This window comes from Pagrus pagrus (assembly GCF_965226575.1).
Source record: "Pagrus pagrus genome assembly, chromosome: 5".
NCBI classification, from domain to species: domain Eukaryota; kingdom Metazoa; phylum Chordata; class Actinopteri; order Spariformes; family Sparidae; genus Pagrus; species Pagrus pagrus.
This window is the reverse complement of record NC_140189.1, coordinates 25,006,475-25,023,968: the sequence shown is the minus strand read 5'-3', so window position 1 is coordinate 25,023,968 and position 17,494 is coordinate 25,006,475. Positions and strand designations below refer to the sequence as shown.

Below are 17,494 nucleotides of genomic sequence, written 5' to 3'. Positions count from 1 at the left end.
ATGATTGATAATGAAATGTAACGATAAATAAACCCCCTAGAAAGTAACTAAGTACATGTACTCAAGTACTGTAGGTGAGAAAAGATTAATGCCTATCCAGAAGGGGAACAACAGACAGTATGTGTGCTTTCATCCAGAATTGGTGCAAAAATCTATGGAAGCTCATTTCTGCCATTTAAAGAAAAACAAAAACATGAAAACTAAGCTTGTAACCAGTTTGGTAGATTGGCCCAAGAAATTCTTTCTAAACACAAAAAAAGATGGAAGAAACCTCAGGAAGAGCCACAGAGGAGGGATCCCTCTCCCAGAACGAACAGACATGAACAGAAATATCTGATACTAGAAAATTATATAAAATATATGTGAATAATGTGAATCCAGGAGGACGGCTGAGCAGGACAAGGCATCGCCAAGTGGTGTCACACGACCTCCACTCCACCGTGTTGACCTGGAAGAGGACAGGCCGCATAAATGGCAAAAAAAAAATGAAGAGGAACATTGGAAAACTGTGATTTATAACAGTTTGTTTGAGAAAGGACAGATTTTATTTTTTAAACACAATAGTAACAATTTCAAAATCTAACCCTTGGCTGCACAAAAAATGTTGCCATTCACTAACCAGTTTACAAGTGTACCACAGAGCATCTACTAGCGTCTGTTTGTGCTCTCATACTGCCATCTAGTGGAAAGTGGATGGTAGATTGCAACAATCCAAAGCTGTATGAACAGGCCTGTCACCAGTGTTGCCTCTGTGATTGATTTGTAGTGGTGGTGGCAGCGGTTCATTTTTGGTGCCAGTGATATAAGTGGTTTGCAGCAATAATATTGATCATGATTAGGATCACATAGATGGGTTACTGCGATGCACGAGGCCTCGTGCTTGTCAGGGTTTGTTTTGTTTTGTTATCTAGATTGTGGAGGGGAGGGGAGTTGCGGGCTTTTTTGGGTGGGAGTGTCTTTACAGAGACTTTAGGGCCACTTGTGGGTCGTTGACCTAACCGGCCTTCACGTGGGTTGCCAGGGCTGGGTGAGCCCAGGTGTGAATGGTTAAGTTATTTGGCGCAGCCACATGTTTGCTGCGCCGAATGTGGCATTGATTCTACAACAGGAAAGGAATTTCAAAATAAGAGCCAGTTAAAGGTAAATTGTCATCGAGAACCAAACGTTAAAGGTGAATTAAATCCAATATGCTGTTTGTTGGACGTTGTATGTGTTGTGCTCAGCCTTGAATTCAGCCTCAGTGATTTTGAAGTGCCAATGTATCATACTTTCGTAGGCCTTGTGGCGCAACGGTAGCGCGTCTGACTCCAGATCAGAAGGTTGCGTGTTCAAATCACGTCAGGGTCAAATGTTTGCTAATTTATGACCTGTGGCCAATCAAGTAATGTTACTACACTGGATATCAGAACTAACTGGAGAGGAGTTAGAACTGAAGAAGACTCTTGGATGAGAGGAGAAACGTCTTCAAGAAACTGAAACAAGTCCAGTTACCTATGATACAGTACCTAGATTTACCATGACCTGGATGACTGAAAACCTTCATCAATGAATATAAATTGTGTTAATGGCACGCAAAATGAGGGAATATCTTCTAGAAGATGTACGTCATGACTAATGCGTGGATGCTTTCAGTGTGAAACCTGTTGTTCTGAGTCATCACCTTTATTCAGTCCAGAAACATTCACATTCTGATGGCACAGTGACAAAACCCCCATTTACAAGGTATAAAGGGTCACTGAATGTTTTGATAGGATGAAAGTGATGTGAATCACATGGAATTACCTTCACAGTTATCAGATCTTCACCCAGACTGATTGCCGACCTTGTGCCGCAGCACCAACCCTAACCTTAAGCCCAGCTCTACCGTTCCAGCCTGGCACAGCAGACCTTGTGGTGCAAGGGTATGGTGTCTGACTCCAGATCAGTGGGCTGCGGACTTGAACTTGAACTGCGGTTCAAATCACATCAAGGTCAACTATCTTCAACTTTGTGTCAAAACGACCTTTATGCTTTGATCTTCTGAGAATGTCCTCTTCTGCGATGGCAGGATAATGAATGTAAAAGTTATGTAAACACTGCACCAAATGAGGGAATATCTTCAGGAAATACAAAGCAATGATTATAGCGTGGATTCCTTCCAAATAAGGAGGTAGAGTTGGTTGTCCAGTCATCAAAAAATTAGATCCCCAGCTAGTAGCAGCACTACAAGTAGTACTAGCAGTAAGCTGTAGCTCAGGAGGTAGATTGGATTGTCCAGTAATCAGAAGGTTGATCCCCGGCTAGTAGTAGCACTAGTAGTAATCAGAACGTAGTTGGCTAGTAGTAGTAAGCTGTAGCTCAGGAGGTAGAGTGGGTTGTAGAGCCTTCATACAATGATACTGTATCCTGATGACGGTGGTCTCACCAATGGTGATGCCCCAACCTCATGGCTAAGATGAATACTATGTCCTTATGTGACTCCAACACTTAATACATCATTTCTAGCACATAAATGGTTTGCACCAAGGCCTTCAGTTCGTTATTGCTAAACCACACAGATAATACAATGTTTGCAGGGCAAAATGGCTTATAGAAGTTCAAAATTTGAGCCAGCAAAAGGTAAATTTAAACCAAGAACAAACAGTTAAAGGTGAAAATCCAGTATGCTCTTTGTTGGACGTTGCATGTGTTGTGCTCAGCCTTGAATTCAGCGGCAGTGATAGCTTTTGTACATCTTTGGCATTGTTTTGAAGTGCCAATGTATCAAATTTTTATAGGCCTTGTGGCGCAATGGTAGCGCGTCTGACTCCAGATCAGAAGGTTGCGTGTTCAAATCACGTCAGGGTCATATGTTTGCTAATTTATGACCTGTGGCTGATAAAGTAATGTTACTACACTGGATATCAGAACCAACTGGAGAGGAGTTAGAAATGGAGAAGACTCCTGGATGAGAAGTGAGACATCTTCAAGAAACTGAAACAAGTCCAGTTGCCTATGATGCAGTACCTAGATCTGCCATGACCTGAATGACTGAGAACCTTCATCAATGAATATAAATGATTTTAACGGAACGCAAAATGAGGGAATATCTTCTGGAAGATGAAGGTCATGACTAATGCGTGGATGCTTTCAGCCAAAGCCTTCAGTGTGTTAAAGCCACATGCAAAACCATTCGCATAACAAAATGTTTGCTGCGCCAAATGTGATATTAATGCTGAAACAGGAAAGGAATTTCAAAATAAGAGCCAGTTAAAGGTAAATTTGCACTGAGAACAAAACCTTAAAGCTGAAATAAATCCAATGTGCTGTTTGTTGGATGTTGTACGTGTTATGCTCGGTCTTGAATTCAGCTGCAGTGATAGCTGTTGTACATCTTTGGCATTGTTTTGAAGTGCCAATGCATTAAATTGTTATGGACCTTGTGGCGCAACGGTAGCGCGTCTGACTCCAGATCAGAAGGTTGCGTGTTCAAATCACGTCAGGGTCATATGTTTGCTAATTTATGACCTGTGGATCACATGGAGTTAGCTTCACAGTTAAACATGTATGGCATCACTTTGAAATACTGTCGTAGCACCAACTCTGCCCCATTCACCAGGCTAATGAATGCAAAAGTTACGTAAACGTAAACACCAAATGAGGGAATATCTTCAGGAAATAGAAAGCAATGGTTATAGCGTGCATTCCTTCCAAATAAGGAGGCAGAGTTGGTTGTCCAGTCATCAAAAAAGTTGATCCCCAGCTAGTAGTAGCACCACAAGTAGTACTAGTAGTAAGCTGTAGCTGAAGAGGTAGAGTGGGTTCAGAATCAGAATTCCTTTATTTGTCCCGCAAACGGAGACATTTCTTGGACACAGCCAAAAGTATCACACTTAAAGTAAAGGCATTGATAGCTTTTGCACATGTACGGCATCCGAGAAAAGTGCCACCATGGGCATCAAAGCAGACCTTGTGGCGCAACGGTAGCGCATCTGACTCCAGATCAGAAGGTTGCGTGTTCAAATCACGTCAGGGTCAAAGACTCCTTTAGATTCAGTTTGATAATTTGGACAATATATACATTGACCATATTTGAGTTGTTGCCTTGAGCTCACAGTTGTAGTACGTGTCCACAGAGACACGTGATGCCTAACAAGCAGGCTACACTCTCATGTTCAATTGGATGAATGTTGGTCGGCAGCGGGATTTCAAACCAGGTCTACACGGCATTTGGCTGTTTACATAAACAATGAATGGGAATCACACTTAAGACCAACGGCATCAAATTGAGCAACGTCTTTTTAATTCTTTGTGTTCCTCTTTGTCTGACCTACAAGAGTTTTTGATTGTTCTTCACTATGTAAGTCACTGAAAACAAATTTCACATTTCACGATGCTGCTTTCTTTTATGCATCTAGTCCAAGAAGAAGACAACAGGAAGAGTGGTTCACCACAACACTTTATGCATCCACGGCAGCCTCTCTCTCACACGCACACACACAGATAAGTAAGGAGAGTGACTGTCGTGAGGGACTTCACTCAGAGTAAAGACAATAATTTGAGATGATCCCTGAACTTCGGCAAAAAAAACAAAAACGACAGTGACAATCACAAAGAGGATTTAACATGTTATCATTTGACTCCACCCATGGACACACACACACACACACACACACACACACACACACACACACACACACACACACATAGTAAGACAAAAACACACTCTTTGTTTCATCATCTTTTATTATGTTATAACAGCCTACATTTAAATCTCCCAACATCTCCTTTGTTGTCCCCATTTAATAGCATCACGTCCTCTAGTTTTACCAACAAAGCACAACAGATGCAAAGTTGTGCTTCAGTGATTGGGCCATGAGGAGGAGGGAGTGGGACTGATACACAAGAAGGCGCTGACATATTTATAGCCCCCAAGACTTAGACAGAAGGGAGGAGGAGAAGAAGGATGTGGGGGGTAGGAGAAGATAATGACAGACAGAGTGGGAATAAAGATAGACATCTATTTTTAAATCCATCTGTTTTGTGTTGAATGAGTTGATACATAACTGTTCATCCAGGATGCCAAGTTGAAAAGCTGGACTAGTGTTGTTTCTCCATGTATCTACTTTAAGTCTGTAAAGATGGGGAACAAAAAGAGAGAGAGAGAAAAAAACTTGTTGAGAAACTAAATAATGGCGGAGATGAGTCAACAAGTAAGGGAAAAATTGACAGAAAGCTGAGATGTGCTGAGTTATGGAAGTATTAATAAAAAAATTGAAGACAAGGGCGTAATGAAAATGAGTACAAAGTTTTCATTTCTGTTTAGCACTTTGGATGACGTAGTGACGAGCAACTAAAAAAAGCTGAGTACATTCTGTATGTGTAACATCACTTGGCTTATAAAGTTGACTGACTAACTTGATCTTGACTTACAGTATTAAAGTGAGGAGAGACACGAGGTTATGTGTCGGGAGATACATGAGAACTAAAACGTGCTCAAGAGTTAAGCTGCTGTTTGAACCATCAGCCCCCTCAAATGGTTGCCAGTTTGTGAACTAGCAAACGTTAACGTTTGGTCAGCCATCCTCAGATATAACTGGCAACTTCTGAGACTGTTGATGCTGCTGATGAAACACAGATACCACGTGATACCAACGGCGTCATGCTGTTGGCTGACGAACCTTGTGAGAAGCTGAAACCGACCATCAGAATTCTTAAAGAAAACAATCATTTTGGACCCGATAAACATTTTGAATTCACAAATAATAATGTTTTCAAGAGAAGGAGACAGGCTACTTTTATTCTGCACATTTCTACATGCAGTGATGTAGATGTATTTTTTATTTTTTTATTTTTTTTTAAATGATTTGTCTGCAAAAAAGTGTTATCAGAACTTACCTTTAAATAAAGTTGTTTTCTTGCTGTGAGTTAGATGAGAAGTTTGATACCACTGTCACATTTGTCCATCAAATATGAAATTATAGCTGAGAGAGAGTTAGCTTAGCTTAGCTTAGCAGAATGGAAACAGGGGGAAACCGCTAGCCTGGTTCTGTTCAAAGCCAACAAAATCCACCTATCAGCACCTGTAAAGCTCACTTATTAACACAATATCTTGTTAAGTTGTTATTATTAGCTCACTGCAACATGCCAAGAAATAGTCGAAGTACATTTCTTGAATTAATTAAACAAACTAGATACGACCTATTAATTAGCGAGCTTTAGAGGTCTGGGAGGAAGATTTTGTTACTTGATCAGAGCCAGGCTAGCTGTTTCCATTCGTTTTTCAGTCTTTATGCTAAGCTAAGCTAACTGTCTGACCCTACAGACGTGACAAATTTTTATAAAATACTTGGCACTAAATATGTATACTTAAATAACTTTAGATTTGATTGACAGGGTTTTATATTGAGAGTGCAAAGGGCACGGCAGATTGTATGTTTAAAGGACTGCATGCACGCACCCACGTGTGTATTCTACGCGTGTGTGTACAGCCACGGTTTCCACAGCAGACGCAGCTGTCTGGCCCGTTGGACTGCGCCTATGTCACTGCGGCTCTATTTCAGGACCCTGTGTTGTCCAAAAGGTCAGATAAAGAAGCATAGGAATCCTCACAAAGCAGAGGGCGGGGGTGTCGGGTGAAAGGGGTTGAAGGAGGATATCCACAAACCACACACACCAAAACACACACATCTCAAGCACAGGGGCAGTGCTGACAGAGAGGGGGAGAAAGGGAGACGGGGGAAGCAAAGTAGAGTAGTGAGAAGCAGGGTTCATGTGAAGAGGATTCATCTTTCACTGAATGAAAGCTTTCTAGGGAAGACGGAAGAGTTCATTTAAGAGTCCTGGGGCATTTATTTTTAAAAAAGTGTGATTTGACCTTTAATCCAGGGGATAAACAGACAGTTCTGGACATCATGGACGGAGAATCACCCAGCCAGGAGACACCTGCGTCCACAGAGACAACCAGTCAGACCGACACCAACAACAACAACAACCAGGTTTGTGTTTTTTATGTGTTGTACTGAATTATATTGTAAACAATTTCACATTCGTACAGTGAGAGGTGTTATGATCCGTACCAGGAATCGGCAGGATGAGTATTTGTGGCCACGGCAGGTGTTGTGTTTGGACAGCAGGGACAAGAGAGGCTGTGTTACACCTGTTGTTACACACAGAGACGCACAAGTTATGCAAAGTAATGCTCATGTGTACGCACACACACAAAACACAGCGTGGCGTTTCCTATTCCCGCTGATGAGTCACCGCTGGGAGGCCTGACCTGGTGTAGGTCATAATACTGATATTTTTCTAGACATACAACATTTAAAATATGATTAATGTCTAAAATAAGAATGGTTTATGGTCATTTCTTTAGATCTGAAATCACTGAAGAATTAAGTAAAAGAAAAAATCACATTAAATATGTATTGTACATATTTTGGCTCAGATTAGTTAAAAAGCACTCTTGGCATAAGAAACCACTATGTGATATTTAAATGTAGCGAGTCATTGGTGGCTGAGCTGTATTTTAGGTTCAGAAGTGATTTAAAAACTACAAAAGGAATATTAATCATCTGAGTGTGTGAGATACTCAACAAATCCCAGAGCAGAGCTTCAGGTCTCACATTACATTATGCTCTTAGAGGACTGTGATATCCCCAGAGTAAAGAGAGGACACTAATTTTAGTACATCTTACATAATGTTAACTTTCAAACAGAAGTTGAACGAGACTGTCACCAGATTATTTTAATTCTCTTTTTGAAACCTACTGAACAGAAGTTTAAATCTATCTCTGCAGTGGAAGTGGAGCAGGACAGAAGGAGGATAACACCAGAACATATTATAACTACACTCATGTATGTTATTTATTTATCAGTATCAGTATTTTGCAGGAATATTAGATGTCTCTTTTTACTCTTTAATAAAAAATGAATCTTATTAAAGATTAAAGTCATACCATATTTGTCAACAGAAGCACAGATTATAAATACATATGATAGTGTGAATGTTGCTGTGTAACCTGTTTATCAAATATTCTTTGCAGATGGATTTGATATAGGGATGCACACTAATATTAGCCGATAAAGGCTTCCTAAATGAAATATTGGCATCAGCCTGAAATGAACATTTCTGCTAATATGACAGGGCAACAAGACGATGCTTTAATTATGTGCACAAACCGTAATAATAATTTATTAATTCCTCCACAGGAGCGACTTAATGTTCTCTGAAATGAGTGCATGTATCAGTATTGGCATGGGCCATCGGTCAAAATCAGGGGTGGAAGTAACTCATTACATTTACATTTAAATTACTGTAATTAAGTCATTCTTCTGGGTACTTTTAGGAATTGTTTTTCGAGTCTGTAATTTGAATCGTAAGTATGCAGTAATGTAACTGTACTCTTTTCAGGACTGGTCAAAACAGTTTGGAAGATATCAGCATATAGAAATCTGCAAAAAAATCCAATATCATGTACGTCCATAATTTGACACACAGCTAAATTCAGTTGTTTTGTTGCTTGTCTTCCAGACAGCTGAGCCAGCGCTGGAGGAGAGTAAAGACCCAGTGAGAGAGCCTACAGCAGGAGAGCCAGCAGAAGGTCAGGGGGTAAAGGGGGAGGAGGATTCAGTGCCAGAACAGGGAGGAGATGAGGAGGCCAGCGCCGGAGACACAGACAAGCCCCAGAGTGCTGTGTCGAAGCGTGTTGAAGGTGACGTTGAAGAGGCTGGACAAGATAAAGCCTCCACTGATGGTGAAGTGAAGGATCCTGAAACGAGTGGAGATAAAGATGGGGAGGGAGAGAGGGAGGAGGACAAAAAAGGCAAGGAGGTGGAAGAGGTCAAAAGCTGTGAGACTAAGAGGGATGGAGAGGAGATGAAGGACAAAAACAAAGAGAAAGACGAGAGTAAAACAGAGGAAAAGGCGAGAGATGGAGAGGAGATGAAGGACAAAAACGAAGAGAAAGACGAGAGTAAAACAGAGGAAAAGGCGAAAGAAGCAGAGAAAGAAAAGAATAAAAATGCTGCAAAAGGGTCAGAGAAGAAAAAACAAGTCAAGGACGAAGGTGCAGAGATGAAAGACAAAGGAAAGATTAAGGAGGTAGAAAAGCAAGGAAAGCCCAAAAGAAAGAGTGGTCCTCCTTCCTCTGCTCTCTCTCGACCGAGGCCCTCGGCCCGCTCTATTAGAGCAGCAGCCAAAAACGACATCATTGCCAAGTTCCAACAAGGTGCACCAGAGTAAGTCGGCGTATGATACGCAGGACCTCAAATAGGTGTAAACAGTGACTGATATATATGACCTGATAAAGGAAAATGTGTTATATTGTGACATTTGTTTTAGGACACCACTGCCCCGCAACTTCAAGATTCAGAGGTCAACAACGGCTTTAGCTACGGGAGCTTCCATCAAACAGAAGATCCTTCAGTGGTGTCACAACAAGACTCGCAAATATGAGGTGAGTTTGAAACAGAATCGTCATCCGATGCACCAAATTTACAGATTTGTCATCAAGATTTGGGACTAATGGACTTAGAAAATAATATAAATGAGCCTTGGTGTGGATGTGCTTCGACCTGTGTGTCATCTTCCTGCCCTTTGACCTTTTAGGGTGTCAACATAGAGAACTTCTCGTCGTCTTGGTGTGACGGGATGGCGTTCTGTGCTCTGATCCATCGATTCTTTCCCGATGCGTTCGACTTCAGCTCCCTGGATCCAAAAAAGAGGGAGAAAAACTTCACTCTGGCCTTCCAGACAGCAGAGTGAGCATTTAAATCTCTCCTTCATTTTTCCCCCTCACGTCCCGCAAGAGGAAATTAGTTTTGTAGACAGCATAAAAACATTAACACAATAACAACAATAGGTGAAAACATTAAAGTTTTGGTAATATACACACAATACTTAATATAATAAAAGGTTGCTGTCTTTTTATAAGTAGCTACAGTCTGTCTCTGCTCAGTCTCACGTCAGTTCTCCCCTTTCCTCTGTCCTCGTCATGTTACTTCACTCCCAGGTCCCTGGCCGACTGCTGCCCTCTGCTGGAAGTGGGTGACATGCTCATGATGGGAAACAACCCCGACCCCATGTGTGTGTTCACATACGTCCAGTCCCTCTGCCACAGCCTCTCCAAAATAGAGAAAGAGAGGAAGGACAAAGAAAAGGAGGAGAAAGAAAAGGCTGGAAACGAGGGAGAAGAGACAGAAAAGGGAGAAGATGAAGCTGGGGAGGTGTCAGCAGAGAAGGAAGAGGGAGAGTCTGCTGAGAACGGGACGATGGAGAGCCGGGAGGAGAAACAGGAGGACGTGACGGAGACAGAGGGAACCGCTGAAGAAGAAAATACACCAGGCAGCTGTGAGATGGAGGCGGGTGGAGGAGTGTTCGTCGAGGCAGAGTCCTAAAATATACTGACGACAAACAGAAAGACTGAAAAGACCAAAAAGATTGTTAGTGGTTGGTACGACAATGAGTAAGTCTTAGTTTGGTGTTGGACTGACTACTGAAATAATAGAAAAGGGGCACATCGGGTTGACTCTCACCTCAAATGCTGGCAATGTGATGTTACAGTTAGTTACATGTTTGGAAGTGTACTGTGCCGTGTTTTTTCATTCACTGACGTGTTGTTGTATATGTTTGTATTTATCACATTAAGCACAAATGTTCAGTTTCATTTGCTGTGTGTTTATAGAGAAAAATATTAAATGATTTAATGAACTTGTGAATTGGAAACTTGATGAAATTAATAGAAGTTTCAACATGAATTGTTTTGATGACGCGAACAGGGAAAAGTTCTGGATTTCTGGTGAGTTGACACTACATCGTATTTATTAACCATTTACAAAGTATTACAAACATCAGTTGCAACCTTATAATGAACAAATGCTGTTTATTTATAACAGTTAAATCACATTTAACTCATGTTTATTTGACTACACGTTTACCGTTTATTAATGATGGTTATTAGAGAGTGTATCTGGAGCAGTAGGGCTACTAGTAGATGATGTCTTAACTGGATCTAGATACATTTTATTATTGTCTACAGAGTCCACTTACATTACGCACCAGTACTTCACGGCAAAGCATAAAAAGCTTCGAGAGAAAGAGGTGGCAGACTCTCCCTAGCTACAAGGTGGACTTTAAACCATCTGAAGTATAGTCCACATGGGTTCAGTGTAGTGTTTGTCATTCTCCAATTGCTTTTTTTCCCTCTGTGAATAACCTTGGACACAGCGTTGACCCCTGTTTTGCATCCTGATATACTGGTAGGGCTTTTTTTTTTATTTTATTTTTTTTATAAATATAACGACTAACAATAAGCAATAAATAAAAATGAACTTAACAAAATAAAAAGTTGACACGAGGTTGGCCTATTTATAAACACATGGTTATAACCATGTAGTTAAATCGTAATTAGTTTTGCCTCTAATATCTCAATAAGGCAATATAACACAATATATTACGTGACTTGTTATTAATAATAGCTGATTGTTGATATCTGAGCAGAAGGCAAAACAAACCTGTCCCCGCTTTCTAGAAGTTACGGTAATCGGCGTCATGCTACCGGAAAGGCCATTGTGTTTTCCTCGTTGTGAGCTAACCATCGTTTGTGTTGCGCCTCTTCTGTCACAGTCCTCTGTGGGGAAACATGTCCACAGACATGCCGCCGGGCAGCCTGAACCTGGAGTCCCAGCTCCTGTCCATCATGGACGTGCTGGTGAAGGCGGCGGTGACTGAAATCAGCCAGCTGTTCTCGGAGAGCTCGTCGTCTCTCCGCCTGCATCTCACCCAGAGCCTGAAGGAAAACGAAACCCTGAGGATGAGGATGAAGGTGATGAGGAGCGAGCTCTTCTCCCTCCGGCTGCAGACGAGGACCAACCGGCCGGCCAGCCGCTTCTCACCCATCAGAGGAAACACCCCCAAACCACGGGCTAGGTCACAAGGTAACGAGTACTTTAACTTTAAAAGTACTCACTCGAGTAGTTAGTAACGCTCCTCCTCCTGTAGGTTAGTTAACAGTTACAGATACTTTTACAGAGAGACGGAATCACGCTCCTTCCGGTTTCGACCATGGGAAAAAAAACTTTGTATGTTTGTGAATGGAGAGAGATAAATATTTGTTAGATTTCGCTTGAATTGTGCCATAAAATACACATATTACGTGTTCCAATTTAAAAATATAATTTCCAAGTCCTAAAAGTCGCACTTTGTCGTAATTAAAGTGAAATACCATCTACTTTAGCTCAAACCGCTCAGTGAACTACATCGTCTCTCACAATATACGTCATCAACACCAACATGGCCGCCAACACGGCTCAGAGAAGGAACTAAAAACAGATAAAAAACACAATAAAACTGGTCATATTGACAGCTGCAGTTATGTGAAAGGGCAGTTCATCAGTTCAGTGAGCTGATAATATAAAGGAGCAGCTCTGTAATGTTTAAAGTTTCGGGTTTTGGTGACCGTTCAACGAGATGACGTCACTAACGCGACCGTTGGCTGTGTAGTTTTCATAATTTACGTATTTTCAGTCTTATATTTCATTAGTTTTATGGGAAACTGAGACTTTATTGACTTGGAAACATGATGTTTGTCAATTCGAAAGATAATTTTCCAATATATAAAGCATGTCATTGCTTGTTAACAGTGAAATAACTATTAACTAAAGTTTAATTAACTTTTTTTTTTATCATATATAATAGTTTATTGTAATGATTATAAAATGTTACCAAATATAGATCCAGAAAAAATACCGAGCACATGACCTCAGTGTCCTCACTGGTAGCTAGGGCCTGCCTTAGGGGTATGAAATATGATTTTTATATGATTCACTTTACATGGCATGTTTCGATTTAATGTGTCTGCAAAGTTAATTATTAAGGCTATAACCCCATATACTGTATCTCTAATTACATGTTGGCTGTCAAGGTGCTCATAAAAAACACCTACAATTATAATTTGGTAAGCTTGAGTTTATTAAGTGAATATGTAATTTCCAGTAATTACAGTTCTGTTTCCTGTATGTCCAATTTTATTAAAACTAGTTTATCTTGCTTTCAAGTCATCGTTGACTCAATGTGACCAGTCATATTTCCTCACAAATCAAGAAATATATCCGTCTCTATATTAATATATTCAAAGACATTATGTCTTTTTCTTCTCCCCAGTTGTCGTTAAGCCACCAGAGGCTCAAAAGACTGTTGCAGAAGCTGCTTCTATTTCTCTACAATCAAAGAACAAGACTTCCTCCTCTGTCGCTCCGGTGAAGGTAAATACATTACAGATACTTTCACTAAAAGTTAATGTGAAGCTTTGTTTGCTCATGCATATGTATGCTTACTTGATAGCAGCCAGATGTGGAGAATCCAGATGTCATCCTGATCAAAGATGAAGACGATGTTGGAGGATGTGGCCCAGTTGGAGGTGAGTAGCCTGTTTTTAATCATGTAAAGCCTGTAATTTCAGTTAGGCAGCCCTCATGAGCTAATGTGAATTATGTGTCTTACTCATGAGCACACAATGAGGTCCTTGATCAATCGATTAGATCAGATCATTGATCAGAACCTGATACGTTTTTTGCTTCCAAAATACATATCCGAAAAGACTGATCAAAAAGCTGCCGACATCATGTGACTAGATCTGGCCTGGTGTGATTGGCCGTCTTCTTTGTAATGGAAGGAATATATCAACAGGTGCAACAGTACGACTCTTTCATGTGTTTTAATGACGTTGGCACAAATCCATTGTTTGTTTAGTGTGTTCAGGAGGTTTGTTGACATAATTTGTGAATAGGGGGTCATATTTGCACAAAATAGGCTTTAAACAAGGAGTTTGAAAAGGCATTTATCCTGCCTCAGACAGATCATTGCTTAAACATTTAAATATTTATTTGTAAAAATAATAGTCATATATGTAAACAAAAATGATATAAATAATATATATTTTAAAACGTATTAATTTAATTGTAATCCTGCAAGGGAAATTCTTTTTTTCACTCACAGAGGAGTTGAGTGAAGGGGCTGCCACATGCACGGCACCCAACGAGCAGTGTTAGGGGTCGGTGCCTTGCTCAAGGGCACTACAGCAATGCCCAGGATGTGAACTAGCATTCTCCACTACTAGTCCACATTATACTTTATTTGGTCTGAGTGGGACTTGAACTAGCCACCTTCAAGTCCCCAAGCCAAGTCCCTATGGACTGAGCTATTGCCACCTCTCAAATTTAAATTTATTTATTTTTATGAACAAATAATATCCGAAATGGCACCCCTGGTGTTGTTATTTGTCAAGTTTATTCATGAAGCACATTTAAAAACAACAAACGTTGACTGAAGCGCTTTTTACAGAGATTGAATGAAACAAAAGAATTTCAAAATAAAAACAGGAAGTTAAGTAAAACACATCGATACATAAACTCATAACACAAACAACAAAAATAAGATACAAAGAAAAAAGAAAAAACAATGTGTTGTCAGATCTTCATGATGATAATTCATAGGTTAAGGGAAAAAAAGATGGGTTTTGAACAGGAAAACACACTAACCTTCATCTTACTGAAGCGTGTGTCATGCTGAGTGTCAGTGAGTCAGCTCTCAGGATGTTTTATTACAAAACAATATGCATGGAGACATGACGAAGGGCCTGATTCAAGCCATGACTACGTCGCTGTTTAAAGTCCAGTATTGGCTTGACGAGGTCATAAGTCATTGGGTAAACATTACTGTTGATGTAATATTGACCTTTAGTCAACACTTGACTACCATAAGTATGAGAACTATGTAAAGAATGTACCTTCTTGCCTTTTTAGACTCATAAGTCACAGTAAAGAAGTTTCATACACAATTTATAATGTCACTTTGTGATTTGTCCTTTTAGGTCATGATGACTTTGGAAACCAGTGTACACAGGGTGGTGTTGACACAGGGACTCAGAGTTTAGAGTCCTCCTGCCTGACAGGTAATCATGAGGAGCTGAGAATCGTGAGTGTTCATGGACGAGGGGAAGGGCCTCTGCAGGAGGCGAGCGACAGCCTTTTCACCGCCTCTGAACTCCAGGCTTTCAGCTCTCTGTCTCCTGACCACAACGTCACCCATGACAGCCTCCTGACTTTTACCACTGGTGCCAATGACGGAGCCCCGATGAGAGGGATGCAGGATAACGGCGTTGGATTGGCAAGAAGCAGCCAACTGGAGAGAAATCACTCGACAGCACTGAATCCTGCATTAAGTACACCAGTAGTAGCAGCTGATGGTCATGTGGGTCATCCCAGTCATGTCAGCCAGTTCCCCCAGCAGCAGAACGTCTTCCCTCACAACGTCAACAAATCCCTGGACTGCAGCTTCTGCGGCAAGTGCTTCCTCAGCCGCGAAGACCTGATCGTACACCGTGCGACTCACACCGGGGAGATGCCGCTTCCCTGTTCCTTTTGTGGCAAGTCGTTCGTCAACAAGACCACGCTGACAATACACATGCGCATTCACACCGGGGAGAAGCCGTACGCTTGTATGCAGTGCGGGAAACGCTTCACGCAGAACGGCAGCCTGAAGATCCACCTGAGGACTCACTCGGGAGAGAAGCCGTACACCTGCAATCAGTGCACGGCCAGCTTCAACAACCCCAGCAACCTGCGCAGGCACATGATCACACACACCAACGGAGTGCTCTGACCGAGTTTTTTTAGCATGTTTGTTTGCTCACACTTGTGTCTTTTTTGGAGAAGATGTGTTTCCTGTGGCAGTACCTCATGGTCTTGTTCTTTTGTGTATCTATTTTTGCTACTTGACGGTAACTTTTCATGTGTCAAATGATCTCATTAACCAACAGGTACACAAGTGAATATCTTAACAACCTTCCAGTGAAGTCATCGGACTGTTGTGGGTCAAAATAAGGGCAAAAACGAGCATGATTTCCGTTCACTCTAAAGAGCCCTTTATTTTATTAATTCAGGAAAAACCAGCAGTAAAAGAACAACTTTCAAAACCTTCAAACCCTTTTCATGCTGTCTGAAAAGCAGACAAACTCCTGTGTGTCTTGTTTCTTCTTGTTTCGGCTTACTGCCCAAAATACACAATACCTTAATTAAAGCTGAAGTTGACATTTCTAGAGGAAGATGGTTGATTATTGAGTCTCATACTGAAGGATTTGAGTTGGCCAGCGTCCCTGTGGCAAAGCATCAGTATTTGACAACCTGTTAGTGAGACTCAATAATCAACTATCTTTCTCCAGAACTGTCTACTTCAGCTTTAATTAAGGTATTGTGTATTTAACAAATGAGGGTATTTATATTAAAGGGGCTCTATGTAACAATTTGTAGCAATTTCCATGTATTAATCACTTTATATCGGCCGTATGTGAGCATATTTTAACTTGACGTGAACATAAGCTTGTGGAAGATGTGTGTGAATTGTTTGACGCTGCTGGACTTTGAATTTCTCTGTGAAAGACTCAGGTTAGGTTTTCTGCGACAGTTCAAAGGATGTGACTTCATGCACGTTCTCGCGTGCCTCTGTCCGCTCCGCTTACAGAGAGCAACAGTAGCTGACGTTTGTTTGGAAATGGAGTCCGCTAACATAAACTGACGACCGGCTTCCAGCACAGCACTTCAGTCCCACAGAGCCCTTTTAAAAGTATCTCAGCGATGCAACTTTGTCAAAAAGGGACAGCATCCAGTTATGATATGGTTCCCAGTTTTGTATTGCCATGAAACCCAACCCTACTGTACGTATGATAATCACACATCTGAGACCAAACTTCAGACTTGGCTTCATCGATCTGAACATTAAAACTTATTAGGAATTTAAAATGTTTAGTTTACTGTGTAACGAGCTGCATACCTGACATAAGGAGAAGGGCGTTTACTCATCTTTTACCCATTTGTGGGTGTGTGTGTATATTTAAAAAGCAAACTACCTCCAGTGTGATCTCTCTCGCAGCTGTTCTTTTCCTCTTTTTGTGGTTTCAGACGAGGCAATAATCAACCGAGGGTGGATTCTGTCTGCGTTTTTGTAATCTGAGTGCAGAATTATGAATAAATATAGTTTTTTTTAACCGTTTTCAACGTGTGACAAGTCTCATTTTGCACCTCTAGAGAGCAGCATTGCTGTTGCTCCCAGTGATCATTGTGACTAAGGTTTACACATACTGTGGCACTGTGGGGGGACACATGAGGAAACCGGGGGAAATTCCTTGCATTGTTCCTCTTTCCAACCCTGCCCACACTTAAGTGTTGTTTCTCAGGCTGCTATTTCTTCCCCTCAAAGATCTTACAAGTCAGGAATACATTAAACACAAATAGACGGGAATAAAAGCACAATCATTACTGTAAAAGCTGAAGAATTAAGCTGAATATGCAGTTTGACAGTTGGGTGGTCGGGTCGTGCAGTGATCCCTAAATAGTTGAGCGGTCGAGCATGATTCATGTACAGTAAATCAACTGATTAGTACAAGAAGGTCATTACCATGAAGTTATTTACTGATCATGCACATGAGTAGGATGTGATGACGGTCACTGGCAGTGGGTTCATGTGCCAATAGTTTCGTCG

General features: G+C 41.1%; 2 protein-coding genes and 1 long non-coding RNA gene across 4 annotated transcripts; 2 read left to right on the top strand and 1 right to left on the bottom strand.

Annotated features, from left to right (window-relative positions):
* Nucleotides 1-4,684: 4,684 nt before the first annotated feature.
* On the bottom strand, nucleotides 4,685-11,628 carry LOC311257653. Of its 2 annotated transcripts, none has more exons than XR_014622648.1 (4): nucleotides 11,554-11,628; nucleotides 7,038-7,117; nucleotides 6,836-6,903; nucleotides 4,685-5,091 (listed from the first exon to the last, which is right to left on the bottom strand). It is a non-coding gene; the product is annotated as an uncharacterized lncRNA (long non-coding RNA). The 2 variants fall into 2 exon arrangements; XR_014622649.1 differs by lacking the exon at nucleotides 11,554-11,628 and adding an exon at nucleotides 11,473-11,538.
* Nucleotides 6,640-10,628, top strand: smtnl1 (smoothelin-like 1). The gene is made up of 5 exons (XM_084353406.1): nucleotides 6,640-6,956; nucleotides 8,492-9,198; nucleotides 9,302-9,416; nucleotides 9,569-9,720; nucleotides 9,972-10,628. Exons 1-5 carry the CDS (start codon nucleotides 6,873-6,875, stop codon nucleotides 10,354-10,356), a joined length of 1,443 nt encoding a protein of 480 aa, XP_084209532.1. The 5' UTR covers nucleotides 6,640-6,872; the 3' UTR covers nucleotides 10,357-10,628.
* On the top strand, nucleotides 11,494-17,005 carry LOC311257652 (uncharacterized protein). The gene is made up of 4 exons (XM_084353407.1): nucleotides 11,494-11,895; nucleotides 13,121-13,221; nucleotides 13,301-13,376; nucleotides 14,829-17,005. The coding sequence occupies exons 1-4, from the start codon at nucleotides 11,601-11,603 to the stop codon at nucleotides 15,617-15,619; spliced, it is 1,263 nt and encodes a 420-aa protein (XP_084209533.1). The 5' UTR covers nucleotides 11,494-11,600; the 3' UTR covers nucleotides 15,620-17,005.
* The last annotated feature ends 489 nt before the right edge of the window (nucleotides 17,006-17,494 follow it).

Bases quoted from the DNA above. Each gene is read 5' to 3' on its own strand.
- smtnl1 (XM_084353406.1), top strand. From the start codon at position 6,873: ATGGACGGAGAATCACCCAGCCAGGAGACACCTGCGTCCACAGAGACA. The intron at 6,957-8,491 runs GTTTGTGTTTTT...CTTGTCTTCCAG, and splicing joins CCAACAACAACAACAACCAG to ACAGCTGAGCCAGCGCTGGA. The intron at 9,417-9,568 runs GTGAGTTTGAAA...TTGACCTTTTAG, and splicing joins ACAAGACTCGCAAATATGAG to GGTGTCAACATAGAGAACTT.
- LOC311257652 (XM_084353407.1), top strand. From the start codon at position 11,601: ATGTCCACAGACATGCCGCCGGGCAGCCTGAACCTGGAGTCCCAGCTC. The intron at 11,896-13,120 runs GTAACGAGTACT...TCTTCTCCCCAG, and splicing joins ACCACGGGCTAGGTCACAAG to TTGTCGTTAAGCCACCAGAG. The intron at 13,222-13,300 runs GTAAATACATTA...CTTACTTGATAG, and splicing joins CCTCTGTCGCTCCGGTGAAG to CAGCCAGATGTGGAGAATCC.